At 46.9% G+C, this 13,322-nt stretch overlaps 1 protein-coding gene across 1 annotated transcript; it reads right to left on the bottom strand.

Moving 5' to 3' along the window:
- Positions 1 to 3,271: 3,271 nt before the first annotated feature.
- ANKRD60 (ankyrin repeat domain 60) lies at positions 3,272 to 12,941 on the bottom strand. Its single transcript, XM_044455164.1, has 4 exons — positions 12,680 to 12,941; positions 7,903 to 8,033; positions 4,835 to 5,000; positions 3,272 to 3,555 (listed from the first exon to the last, which is right to left on the bottom strand). The coding sequence occupies exons 1-4, from the start codon at positions 12,939 to 12,941 to the stop codon at positions 3,272 to 3,274; spliced, it is 843 nt and encodes a 280-aa protein (XP_044311099.1).
- Between the last annotated feature and the right edge of the window lie 381 nt (positions 12,942 to 13,322).

Below are 13,322 nucleotides of genomic sequence, written 5' to 3'. Positions count from 1 at the left end.
CTTCAGTGCAGCAAGTGAAATCGTCCTCTCGCCAGTGCTGAAATAAACCTCAACTGCTAGAAAAGGGAGCGGGTGCCATTTTGTCCTTCCCCTCCAGCAACAAAATGCCTTGGGCCAGCCCCGATGGACATTTATTATCGTTGTTGATATCACAGCAATAACCCACCTTTCTTCCTCATTCAAGGAACCAAGGGACTTAAGAAAGCTCTCCTCTCTTCACAACAATCCTGTGAGGAAGGTTAGTCTGAAAATCAGTGACTGGCCCAACATAACCAAGTAGGCTTCTTGGGATCGCTTCTTCATTTTTCATTAATTAATTAAAGATAATTAATTTTTAATTGTTTCAATAGGTTTTAATATGTTGTCATGTATACATATGTGTATTTTATTATGTTGTGAGCCGCCCCGAGGCTACGGCAAGGGGCAGCATAGAAATGTTTTAATAAATTAATAAATAAAATATGTTTAATATGTTGTTGTAAGCCACCTAGGAAGGCCTTTTGGCAGTTACAGGCAGCATATAAATATGTGCATAAGTATATAAATTAATAATCATTCCAGGGTGCAGAACAGGAAAAACCAGTCAAGTAACAGGAATCCAGATTCCAGTTTCTCATCAGGAAGAACTTTCTGAGCAGTACAGCAGTGGAACCAATGAGCTGGGCAGGTTGTGGGCTCTCCCACACTGATGTAGCTGGACAATCACCTGAGAGGAGGGGGTTAACTTGAGTCCTGCACTGCAGGGGATTGGACCCAATGGCCATCTGGGCCCCTTCAAACTCTACTATTTTATGGTTCTGAGTGAGCGCTAGAACCTAGATTGACTGAGTCCCAGTCCAACACTCTAACCACTACACCACACAGTCTCTCTAGAATAAGTGTGCATAACTAATTGCATCCATGCCCCCTTGCCTTTCCCTGTCCTTCCCTCTGCAATCTCCCATGCAGTTCAATTCCAATTGTAAGCTCCTTGGGGCAAGGACAGAGCTTTTTAGAATTAACCTTATTTTATTCCGCGGTGTCATGTGGCGTGTTCCTGGTGTAATCATCATGGCAAATAAATACACTGTTCGTGATAGAAAGCCACTGTCCCCAGGCAATGTTGTGTTCTCATTTTCAGTGGCCTAGTTTAATCTTACCCAACATGACAAGTTATACTAAGAGATGGCTAAGCACACGATGTCTCCGGGAGGAGTCACAAATCCTTCACCCGTTTCTAGTTCCTGCCACAATATGGATTAAACTGACAGTCCGGAGAAGCCTCACCCAACCTGGCACCCTCCAGAGGAATTGCACTGCAACTTCCATCATCCCTAGTTGGCACCACTGCAGCACAACACCTCTGAAAGGCCGTGGGTTGAGTGAAGCTGGTCTAGACAATTGGCAGAAGTCTCTTCCAGAATTGCTTCTTGTGCATTTTTTCTTGATATGCAAAGCATTCATTAGTCAGTAGCATCTTTCAATAACTCAAGCATCTGTCAGGAATGTGATACAAACTACCACAATTAGACAGCAGCTTTTAAGCTTTTTTTAAAGTGGAAAAAACAAAAAGGGCATACAAATCAGAAAAGGCATAAAGAAACTTTCCCATGCACTATTTTTGGAATGCTCAGTGTGATACATACAAAGAGATGCACCTGGATATTTTGCAGTGTGGAAAGATAGGACTACCTATTGCATCTCGAGAGAGAAGTCTGCATGCACATTTACAACCATCTTACATTCCCTTTCTTGTACCTTCGCTTTCCCGTGGCCATGACAATCCTGTGTGGCCAGCCAAACACAGAAGCAGCCCTGCATTCGCTGGCTGTGTGGCATTGCCATTTCTAAGCCAGCCCTCATTTTTACGGGTTGTTCTTTGAGGTATTCCGGGACTGGGGAAAAGGAATCCAAAATACTCAGCCACCTGTGTCGTTTACTGGTTGGTGTCTGATCCTTGCATGCCCCCTGCTGGGTGATGCTGGAATGACATCGCTGTTGCACAAGCTGCAAAAAGCATTCCAAACGAAAAGGGGAAAAGTTTCTTCAGTAGTGCAACAATTTAAACTTCGGAGACCTTCGGAATTAGGGAGCGGGGAACCTGAACGATTCTTTAACTGATTCAAGGCACAAGTGGAAAGGTTCACGATGCCATGGTGCTGCTTAGCCCTTTTGGGGGGTCCCTGAATGCAAGATCAGCTGCGGACAACATTTTGAACTCCTCCGAAGAAGGGTGCGATAGAAATTGCCTAAACACAACCCTGACAGTTCATTCACTTGACGTTTTCTACCAAAGAATCTGAGGATTTCCCTTCTTCCTAAAATGATACGGTGACGGAAGCAGAAATTGCTCCTAACAAGCAGGGATGGGTGGTACCAACTTTCTCTTCCCCAAACTTTGGGATGCAGGGAAGAGTGTGTTTTCATAAAACTGTGTGTGTGGAGTTTGGCACGTGTGTTCCATTGTCCGATCTGTTCCGAAGTAACAGTAAGCAAGTTTGTGCAACAGGGGAGATGACGAAAGGCCCCAGGTGAGCCAGCTGTATGCCTCCTAGTTACCACCCAAATACCCTCTCCATCATGTCATCTGAACTCATGGATTACAGGCCGCCCTACAACCCTAGAGCAAGCCATGGCTTCCAGGATGGTTTGTAAACCCGCCCATCACCCACCACGCACCTTCCCAGGTTCAGATGATGTGACATGACACAATCAGTGAAGTTAATTATGGCAACCAGTTGGCATCATGATCAGCATGTGATGAGAAAGGAAAAAAGGCCGTGGTGACTGATTTTCTTCCTCCATTTGTGAAACCCCAGTCAGTACCTTAAACAAGAGAAGCTCTGTTATAGAAAATATGTAACCCTCATCCATCTTGAACATGTTGCATCCTCTGCAGTTTTCCTACAGAGACTGGGATCTGAAGGAGCATGCTATGGACCACATTTACTGCCCAAATACTGAACATCAAAGTTACCTCCCAAGACTGGGATAACGATCTCTTTATAATTGGGCTAGCCATTTCCCAAGAGTGCCAGTGAGGTCCCTAAGTGTGAGGCCTTGCCCTAGCAACCCTGATCCTGATTAAGGCTCATTGTGTGCTCATTGAAAAACCCATGGTGTTTCAGAAGGAAAGCACCCATTCATCAACCCCACCAAAACTGACCTGGCCACACAGTTCAGCCTCTAAAATAAGTAAATATTAAACAACAGGAGCCTGCACGTCTGAGAAAAACATTCAGAGGTATCCCCACCAGCTGCCACTCCTCCAGCTATCTCGTCCCTTTCCACCTTAGTCCTGGACTCGAGCTTCCACAGGCTCCTCCGATTTGGGCTTGACCAAGGGGTGAGCGGATTGCCTTGCTCGCACCTGCCACTGGTGCCGGAAGAGCTGTCGCTCGCTTTCTTTCTGCCCCCACAGACGGGCCAGGAGCACAGCGTTAAGCCCCTCATTGTCCTCATCGGAGATCTTGGCCCCCCAGTTGAGAAGAATATTAATGCAGTCCGTGTGGCCTGATGTGACAGCGACATGCAGAGCCGTTCTACCCAGTGGCGTTTTACGCCTCAGATCAGCACCTGCAGAGGAAACAGGGAATCCTTAGCATTTAATAGGCCTAAGTTTAACTTCTTATTTTTAAAAAGAAACTCATCTAAGAGAAAGTGGTCGAGAGGGCGAACGCCACCCTTGGTTGCATAGCCAGAAGCGTGGCTTCCAGATCGAGAGAGGTATTACTGCCACTCTATACGACTCTGGTGCGCCCACAACTGGAGTATTGTGCTCTACATTACAGGAAGGATATAGCCAGGTTGGAATTGGTGCAGTGCAGGGCCACAAGAAAGGTGGCTGGATTGCAGGGAAAGCCTTATGAGGCGAGACTGAGGGAACTGGGTCTTTTCAGCCTGGAGGAGACTCTGGGGGGATCTGTTGGTGACATAAAGGTATGTGGGGGGGGGGTGTCACACAGAGATGGGTAGAGACTTGTTCTCCCCTGCAGAGGAAGGCTAGATGTGCTCCAACGGAGCAAAGCTCAGGGAACCAAGGTTCCATTTCGATGCCAGGAAGCACTTCCTGACAGTTAGGACCTCTAGGCTATGAATTGGGCTTCCATGGGAGGTGGTTTAGGCCCCATCAGTGAGGGTGTTCAAGGATAGGCTAGACATGCACATGGTAGGCATGTTGTGAGAGGAGTTGGCTAGAGTTGGGGGTCAGACTAGATGACCCAGGAGACCCCTTCTGACTCTTTGTATGCTCTATGTTCTAAGTCACCCACTTTTAAAAACTAGCTGTCAAAACTCGAGTTTCTTTTAAAAGGAAGGATTGCTCCCATCGTTTTTTCACAGGGACATGTCATGTAGGCTGGAATGTATGAAATGAGTTGCCAGCACACCTGCCCTAAGGCCATGAAACAGAGTAACTTTGTGTGTTTGTTTTTAACTTGCTGGAAAGTGTGTGGTGGGTTGCTGCTTTTAAAAACCATGTGGCAAGGAGCTAGTTGAAGATGGCAAGATCCACCAGCCATTCGAAATGGTGCAGTCAGTGCTACCCCTTCAAAATGCTACCCCGTGTTCTATTGCCAATGCAATTCAGGCTAAGGGAGAAGCTTTAGAGCAGGACATGAGCTGCAGACATGGTTTACCCAGCAGCGCTAGGGAAGGAAACACGGGTCTCTAACAAGAGGAGCCCCTACTCAGCCTTCAAGAGCGTGGGTTAACCTGCTGTCTTCATGCAATCATTTATTACACTCCAACTGTTGGACCATTAGGAGAAGGAACTGCCACATTTCATGGAGACCTGCAGTACGGAAAATATTAAACCGGACAGCTACAAGAATTCCCACTGAATGTAGGATACTACCATTTTGAAGCAGAAATTCCACAGCTTCTAAGTGTCGCCGGCGCACAGTAATGAATAAGGCCACAAATGCTCGAAAGGCTAACCATTCGATCCTCTCTTCTGGGCGCATTAGGTTTGCGTTAGCAGTGTTAAATGTGGAGGTCTTTGAAGCTCCTACACCCTGCAGCTGGTGATGGAAGATCCAAATGGGAACATAACTGTTCAAACGCATTTGCAGCATGTATATATGACTTCACATCTTTCAGATCCAGAAAGATCATGATAAATCTATTATAAAAGATAAGAGGAAGGATACTTCATATCTAAAATAGAATATCACTGAAGACCATGGCTGGCCCATCGAGGAGGACTTGTTGAGATACAGAGGTCTCCAGCAAGTGGAGAAAGCAAGAGCGTGTTGGTGCCTGCCTGACCTTCAGAGGTGGGGATTCTCCAGAAAGGGAATCCCTCTTGCCCCGCTGATGGCCAACCAAGCCATAGACCACCAGAACCATCCTATCTGTTGACCTCAGTGACTGGGCAGCTGGACAAGGAAGAAGGTGCCCTTTCATTATGCAGATAGAGGAAACCTTGATTCCATGAATAGCAAGTAGGGTGCTGAACTGGGACTCAGGAGATCTGTGTTCTCGCCCTGCTTTAGCCATGAAGCTTGCTGGGTGCCTTTGGGCAATCCCTAACTCTCAGCCCAACCTGCCTCACAGGGTTGTTGTGAGGATAAAATGAAGAAGAGAGGGACTATATGATTCACTTGGGGTGCCTAACAATAGGAAAAATGCAGGATATAGATGTAACAACAACAACGATCTGTTTGATGGTCTGAATCAGTCCCAAGCTGCTAGAAAAACAGTAAAGAACAGGCAGCGTTCAGGACCAGCACCAAGGAATGGACTGCCTGGGCACTCAGCAGGGCCCATGACCTTGCAGTTTTCCTCTTCTGCACCTCTGCATTCTGCACTCCCCCATCTGTCTTTCCATTCCAGCATTGTTTTCCACTAATCCATTACCTGCAGCTCATCCACCTAGCTTTTATTTATTTTATTTTAATGTGCTTTCAAATATAGCTCCTACCCTACTCTTCACACACTTCATCACATTACAAGCAATATTAAAAAACATGAAAAAACGACTAGTTCATCCGAATAAGCTACAATCAGAAGAGCTTTAAAGGGCAACAGAAACGGGATAGCAACATAATCCAGTTAAAACAGATCAACTGTGGGCAATCTGTACTAGGCATTTTCACCAGCACTGCAGTGCCTGACTCTCTTGCATGCCATACAAGGCTGTCCCCAAACGGTCCTGCTCATGCTACTCCCGCTGTTATGTCCTGGATTTCTCCGGGCTAGCTCTGCCCTGACTTCCGAAGGTGCTTCGGTCTCCCTCTCCTCCGCCGGTGCGTGCTACATCTATGGTACTGTTCTGGGGCCTGGAGGTGGGCCTTTGGTGGCTGGCTGGGGAGTGACGGGGGAAGGGGCTCTGGTGGAACAACAGTGATTGGAGGGGAGCCTTTGGTGGCTCTGCTGCCTCTCGCATCCCCGCTTCTTTCATCCTCTCTCTCTTTCTCTCTCTGACGGACTAAGACAATGCTCCAGTGCCCCCTCCCCTCCCTTTGCCTTGGAAAAAATAAAGTGCGCAGTGTCCTTTCAAGCCTTCCTAATCGTCTCCTTTACCCTCATGCCTCAAAGAGTGACTAGTGGCAAGGCATGTTTATTCAATGGGAAATCAGATTGTCCCCAATGGTCTTATCCATAAATCACATTGACTTCAATGGCGCTTACTCCTGGGAAAGAGAGCGGAAGGGAGGGGCAGTTGCTTGCTTTTAGGCGGCGCAGACCTGGGAAGCCGATCCCTCTGGCTTCGCCCCATGGGGGAGAGATGGCAGGAGCAAGTAGCAGCACCCCTCCACCTTCTACATCCCCATGATTTTGTATGAGGAGGCAGGGGGAGCTGCCTATCCCTGCCACCCCACCCCATTTTATCTATCTCTTTACCCCTTTGCATAGCTGAACAAACAAGCAAGCACAGAAGCAAATGGGCCATCTTCCTACACGCATCCCCTCCTCCAGTTTATTCCACAATTGCTTTTATGTCTGACATGAGATCATAGCGGAAACCACACGGTATTAGCATGTCTCTGAACTGTGATAAGTACATTTTGCATAAATAACAGGGCTGCGTTCCCTCATAAACTGAAGAGACTCTAGTGTTGCTCTCCCCAAGGTTTAAAAGCTGGGAAAACATAATGAAACATAACAATGGGCATTGCAAAGACTCAGAAGTGACACATCTCCTGTGAGGACGTTCCAACGCTGAGCAGTGGAAGAATCCCCAAAAGGGTCTCTGATGTGGATCTCAAAAGTACAGGCAGGAACACACGGAGCCAGGCAATGCTAGGACTCAGGTCCCTGATGGGGTTTAAATGGTCAAAACCAGCACTTTTGAATGGGTCCAGAAAGCCTGGTCCTGGTCCACATACAGCTTCAGAACACTCTTCAACAGGAGCCCTACATAAATTGCATTGCAGTAGTCTAATGTAGAATTACAACGCTGAGGTGGTCATACTCTGGACACATCATCAGAAGCCAAGACTGTGGAAGTTCCTGAACAGTGGATCACTGAGGACAAGTGCTCTCTATTCAGGTAGGAAAGCAACAGGTAAATCACCCTAAGTTGGTAGCAGGTGATTAATTCCACCGAGAGAACTTGGGCCTCCAGCGACAGAGATGCTTCAAGAACCTTCCATCTTTAAGTTGCTGGGCCACCACCCTGTCTGCCCACCCAGCATGCTGCCGAGCCATGCAGCAAAGCAAGTCAAGCCAAGCTGAGATCTGTTCGCTCCTGCATACTAGGCTTTTCCACGTCATAGTAGACATTTGTGCAAAAGAATGAATGGCGGGGGAGAGAAGAGAGAGAGAATGCCTAAGAAAGGACACAACATGTTACCTAAGAAGCCACTGAACTTGGGACATTCACATTCCCCATCCTACTAGTGAGGCACTTCCAAATTACCCAATGTGGTTTTTGCAGGAAAAAATATCCACGTATTTACACAAGCAATCCAAACCAACCATTCTGATTTTTCCTTTTGCAGCTGCAGTCACCAAAAGCCCCCAAGCATCTTGTGGCCAGATCCGCATGGTGAGAGTTCCTCCAGGGATAATATCATTCTTCCTAAACGTGGAGTCATCGGCAAGATCCACTGCAGAAGGAAACCGAAAAGGGTGGGTTGCAAAGACATGAATGGAGGAATTGTAGCAGGGCCTTCGGACTTAACAAAGATTGTCTGTGTGGGAAAGTGACTTCAAAGGCAGTTATATTTAATGATTGTAATTGGGGTAGAGGCTAACATAGAGATCAAGTTCCTGCCACAGACTGACAGACAGACTGTGCTTCCACAAAGCGGTCGGCTGCAAGCTGGTCCCATGCCCAGCCGACTGTGTCTTGCCACCCTAAGTGAAGCTGTTCTACTACCTGCCTACCTGTCCACTCACCTGCCTTCCCAGCAATCCATTTCTTCCCAGCAATTGTCCTTCCCACTCTGCCAGTTGACACCAGCACATCAAGCTGCATCAGGGTAGCCATGTTTAGTCCTGAAGTTGCACTGATCTATAAACATTGCAAGCTAATGCATTTCATTAAAAGCCACTTCACCATCCTAAACATATCAAAGCAATTTCTGGATCTCCAAGAATGGGGCAGTTCTGCAGGAGCTCTGAGAACCTAGCTATGAGGATGATCCACTCCTGTCTGCCTGCTAGCACAATTCATGCTACATTCAGTGGTGCAGTGCGAAATTTTGAAGCACCAGCTCTCATCATCACCATCCCCAGAGCACAGCCTGCAAGAAAAGTTGAAAAATTCAAGCAGCTGATCCATATCAACAAACAGCTCCAGCATTTTACATCTCCAGGAGGACCAGGTCTTTTGCAAAGCAAAGAGGCCTTAATTGCCTCCCATGATCAAGCCACCGCAAGGTAGTTTGCGCTGCAGCAGGGGGCAATATATCATTTCGGGGAACATCCATTTCCCCCCTGCTATTGTGAGAATTGCAGCTCAACTCAGGGGGAAGCGAGACATCTGAGGCGTAATCCAGCAGATGTCGGCACCCCTGTTCATCAAACAGCGAAAGCACGGCCCCCCTGTGATTCCTGGCCACATGTACCACTGGTTGCACTGACAGTGTGGCATCGCCTCGCTCAGTTCTGTGGGGTTGATGGAGAGCACTCTCTGCGCTGACTTTACCAGAGCTGAGCAGGGCAGGACATTTTGGAAGGCGTGTGTTGGAACCGACCGGATGGCACCACACAACAACAACAAATTCACTGGGGATGCTTGCAGTCACACCAACCCACCCTAGCAATAAGTCACAGTTGGCTGGTACTCTGTGAGCAATCCGGAGGGAGTGTTCTTGAATGATTGAGCACCCTCCCTCCCACCCTGTCTCTCTGCTGGGATCCCAGAACACACCATGGCAGGACTAATTTGTTTTCCTTCTCTCACTGCAGTTTGCTTTGCCTTTTCCCCTTTTACCTCCCTCCACCCACAGCCACCAAAGAATCCCCATTTTGACAGCAAATAACAGCTCCTTCCCAGCAGCTCCTTGGACAGGGTGTCCAACTTTTTAAAAATTATATTTGGGGATCCCCTAAAGCATGACAGTACTTGTGAATGTTGTTTTTTCAATAAAATGCTTTAGCAACTGCACAGCCATGCATTTGTGGAGATCCAAAAGGGGGCAGACTTGCTTCAGCAAAGTCCAAGGAAGTACCTGCTGGCAGAGCGCAATGGGTACAGGCCCCGGACATTGGCCTGGAGCCTCCAAATAGCTTTCCCCAGCCTTTGGTTTGGTTTGGCTACTGTCAACAGTTGAGCTGTAAAGCTGAACCAAAAACATAAGTGAGCTATGCTTTCAAAGGGGAGTTGGTGGGTTTTACATCCCCTTCATGGCAAGATGCTCAACTTTTGGGGAGGGGTGCTGGAGGACTTGATGGTCCTTTCACTTTTCCACTTGTTTCTAAGACTTTAGGTGCTTAGGAACATGGAAAAGTGTGAGCCGCTCTCTACTTGAAATGAACTGGAACTTTGACGACACACTGTCAAAACTCTCACTGCTTTTAAAGGGGTGTTGCTGTTTGGGTTTCTGATTTCTTTTTTGACAGCAGCATATGCAAGCATGGGATGGCTTTCCCATACAGCTGCCCCAAGGCCAAGAAGCAGAAAAAGGCAGGTGTATTTGAAGATCTTCTTTACTCTTGAGTAACAGACACCAACTTGCAATGCAAAAAGGGCAGATAGACACTAGATCAAACAGATCACTGAGAAAAATGCATCCACTCAAGGGAGGGGGGCCATTACTAAAATGAAGATATGTCTCTTTAAGACACATCACACATAAAACAAGCTCAAACGCCACTTGCATAACTTCCTGGGAAACCTATCACACTAGTAAATGCTGTGTGTCAATGGTGTACGAGTGCTGATTTCTGCAAGGGCGCAATAAATCACACTGGAAGGCAGACAATTCTGAATTGGTGCAGAATTCAGGTTCCTTGGGACTGAAAAAATGTGGTTGCAAGTATGCAGGTAATACAGCCAAACTGGGTTGTTTGAATGTAATTGTCAAGTCAGGGGGACATAGATTTCTTGCCATTTTTATAAACAAGAAATCCAAAGCTCTGCAAAATAATGGGAACAGTGAAATTATGCTAAATAAATGTAGGAGGACTCACAAACTTCCCTTAGACAGGGCAGGGGTTGCTCTATTCTCTCCTTGAAAACTCAGATATGCAGTTTGGGTGTGTTCTTGGAGTGCCTTTGGCCACCTCAGACTGGGATGTCTGTGGCACCCAATTTCTAAAGAACTCAGTCCTCTGGTGACACATGCCTGATTTGTACCAAGGTTGATTTACCATAATGTGCTATTGTTGGGAAAATTTGGATAAATCCTGTCTGAAAAGCATTATTCCTGTGTGTTTTTTTGCATTGTGGGATCAAATCCTGTCTTCCTTCTCAAAACCAAGCTGTCACTGTTTAAAATGGCATTCCCCACTCCTTTCTCTCACCTTTAGCTGTAAGCTACAGTAGACAGGCCATTTAGTCCTAATATACATTGTAAATAATTGTTGGAATTCACAGTTTACCAGGAAGTATCTTTTGATAGCCCAGAGGGCTTCATGTACCCTGGTCATTCAGAATGTCTAGAGTCTAGATAAGCTTATGAGTTCATGAATAGTTTCTCAGTAACTTGAATATACATGTCTAAACAGACCTGGAAATGGGTTCAAATTACTCAACTGAAGTGTCAATACACTGCAATTAGAAATGTTGTAATCTCATTGTCACTGTATGATTGGCTGATCTTCCTTTATCTGTCCTGTATGTGATGACCTCAGAATCTTATTGTAATGTCTGCATTCTGTCATCAATTGCCCTATACCTGTACGTGACTGGGAGGATATAAAATACCCTGCAGTTTGAAGCTTTGCAGCGAGTTTACCTCTGCCTGCACGGTAATGCATTATCGTGAGTCTACCGCAGGAACCTGGGTCATGCAATAAAGCCAAGATGGTCTGGACGCTTGATCTTTCCCACGAACCCGAGTTTTATTTCCTCCTCACAAATTGAAATTCTGGGATTCTGACACTATACATGGGGCAACCACTGAGGAATCTTCAGAAACTGCAGTTGGTCCAGATGCAGCTGCAGTTCATTAGGTGGCGCTTGTCTGTGGGTTCCTCCTGCTGTTCCTAACCTGCAACATCTGCAGATTTCTTGTTAGCTTCCCGGCAGAGTTCATGGCTTGGAGCTGGGATTAGCCCCTGCCATATCACTGTACCTGCTGCCAAAGATCAGGAGAGACCCACCTGTGTCTGTTCTAGTAAAGGCGCTGCTGGGGGTGACAAGGAGCAGGGCCTTCTAGGTGGCTACCCCAATAGTGGGGAACACATTGCTCTGGGAAGCACAGGTTGGCCCTTCTCTGACTGGATTTCACAGGCTGGTGAAGAGTTTTATTTTAACAGGATTTTGTCTGTTTGCATTTTATTGCCTTTGTATTTTCATTGAATATATTACTTTATGCTATATGGTGATTTAAAACTGTTGTGAGTGAAGCATCAGCACTACAAGGGTGGGAGATACATTTCTGGATAAAAAGTACATTTCTATGACTTATATAGGATGCAAAATTCAGCTTTCCACACCACAGAATTTGGATTATCTGTGGATAATTTTTCCCTTTAGCATAGCATAGCACACACCAGCTCTGCGATTTTGCAGGCAGGAGTATATTGCCACGCAAGAGGGCAGGGCTGGGCCTTGTACACCCATCAGTCACATTTCATGGAGCCCTCGGGCCCTTTTTAAAAGCGCTCTGCATGCGGCCAGTTCAATCTTTGGAAAACAAAATGGGCCCCTTATCTGGCACCACATGGGCAGGAAGGAAGAGGGTACTGTGTGTGTGTATATATAAGAGAGAGGGGGTGGGGAGAGGGGAGAGAGAGAGAAAGAGAAAGAGAAAGAGAAAGAGAGAGAGAGAGAGGCGCCAGGAAAAGGGGTGGCACACCCATTTTAACTGCAGTCTTGCCCAGTACTGGTTTTGATCCCCTGACTACCAGCATGTACTCCCTCACCAATCCCCCAGAAGGGAATCACCAGAAAGAGAGTTGTCCACATCTTCATTTGAGTAATAAATACTATAATACTAGAAGTTGGCCGTGAAAGCTATCCATAAGTACAGAATCAGGCTTTTTTGTGGACAGCATATGGAAATGCACCACTTTCACAAGCAGCCTGGTTTGTGTCATTGCTCTGGCTGGGAAGTAGCTCTTGTGTATAAAAGGACATCACCTTCATCCAGATACCGAAGCCGCTGGAAGTTCACAGGGATGCCAACCAAAAGCTCCAGCCGGCTTTTCAGATTCTTCATGGTTAACTCACGGTAACAGTCAGTCACTGTGTAGAGCTCCTGAGCTTCAGTCACGTACAACTTAACGTTGAAAGCTCGGGACTGGGGAGACACAGGCTCCCCGAAACGTACCGATCGCTGCAGTGATTGAGGGGAGATGCGAAAGCTTGTTCCCCTTGGCGGCTTTTTCTTTTGATTTTGCATCTTTCATTGGACTGTTGCCACCTGAAGTTCAAGGCTATGATGTCATGACACAGGAACAATGCATGGCCGGCACATCATCAGGGTGAGAGCAGTGTGATGTCATATTGCCAGTAGGTCACAAACCTGGGGAAACCTGTAACTGTTGGTTGAGGGTGCACAATTCCTGCTGTACAGTGAGCCACGATTCTGCCCGCCAGCGCAGCATCTGGGAAGCCAGTGGAAACCAGCAAGTCATGGCAGCTCCAGAGTGTTGACCCAATGTGTTGCTGGGACAATGAAGCAGCCCAAGGTTAACTAACTGCCCGGTGGACAGAGGCCTACCACTCGCTCTTCAGCTCCACACCCCTCCTGACTAGTTGAGTCTGCTATGGCAGGACCTAG

The sequence above is a fragment of the Varanus komodoensis genome, unplaced genomic scaffold, assembly GCF_004798865.1.
Source record: "Varanus komodoensis strain SLA01 unplaced genomic scaffold, ASM479886v1 scaffold8, whole genome shotgun sequence".
Taxonomy (NCBI): domain Eukaryota; kingdom Metazoa; phylum Chordata; class Lepidosauria; order Squamata; family Varanidae; genus Varanus; species Varanus komodoensis.
This window is presented reverse-complemented; position numbering and strand designations above follow the sequence as displayed.

What these genes read in the sequence shown, in the direction of transcription:
- ANKRD60 (XM_044455164.1), bottom strand. Translation starts at nt 12,941, where the DNA reads ATGCAAAATCAAAAGAAAAAGCCGCCAAGGGGAACAAGCTTTCGCATC. An exon ending in CAAAAGGAAAAATCAGAATG is followed by an intron (nt 5,001 to 7,902) that starts GTTGGTTTGGAT and finishes TTCCATCACCAG; the next exon opens with CTGCAGGGTGTAGGAGCTTC. An exon ending in GGAATTTCTGCTTCAAAATG is followed by an intron (nt 3,556 to 4,834) that starts GTAGTATCCTAC and finishes TTTCCTCTGCAG; the next exon opens with GTGCTGATCTGAGGCGTAAA.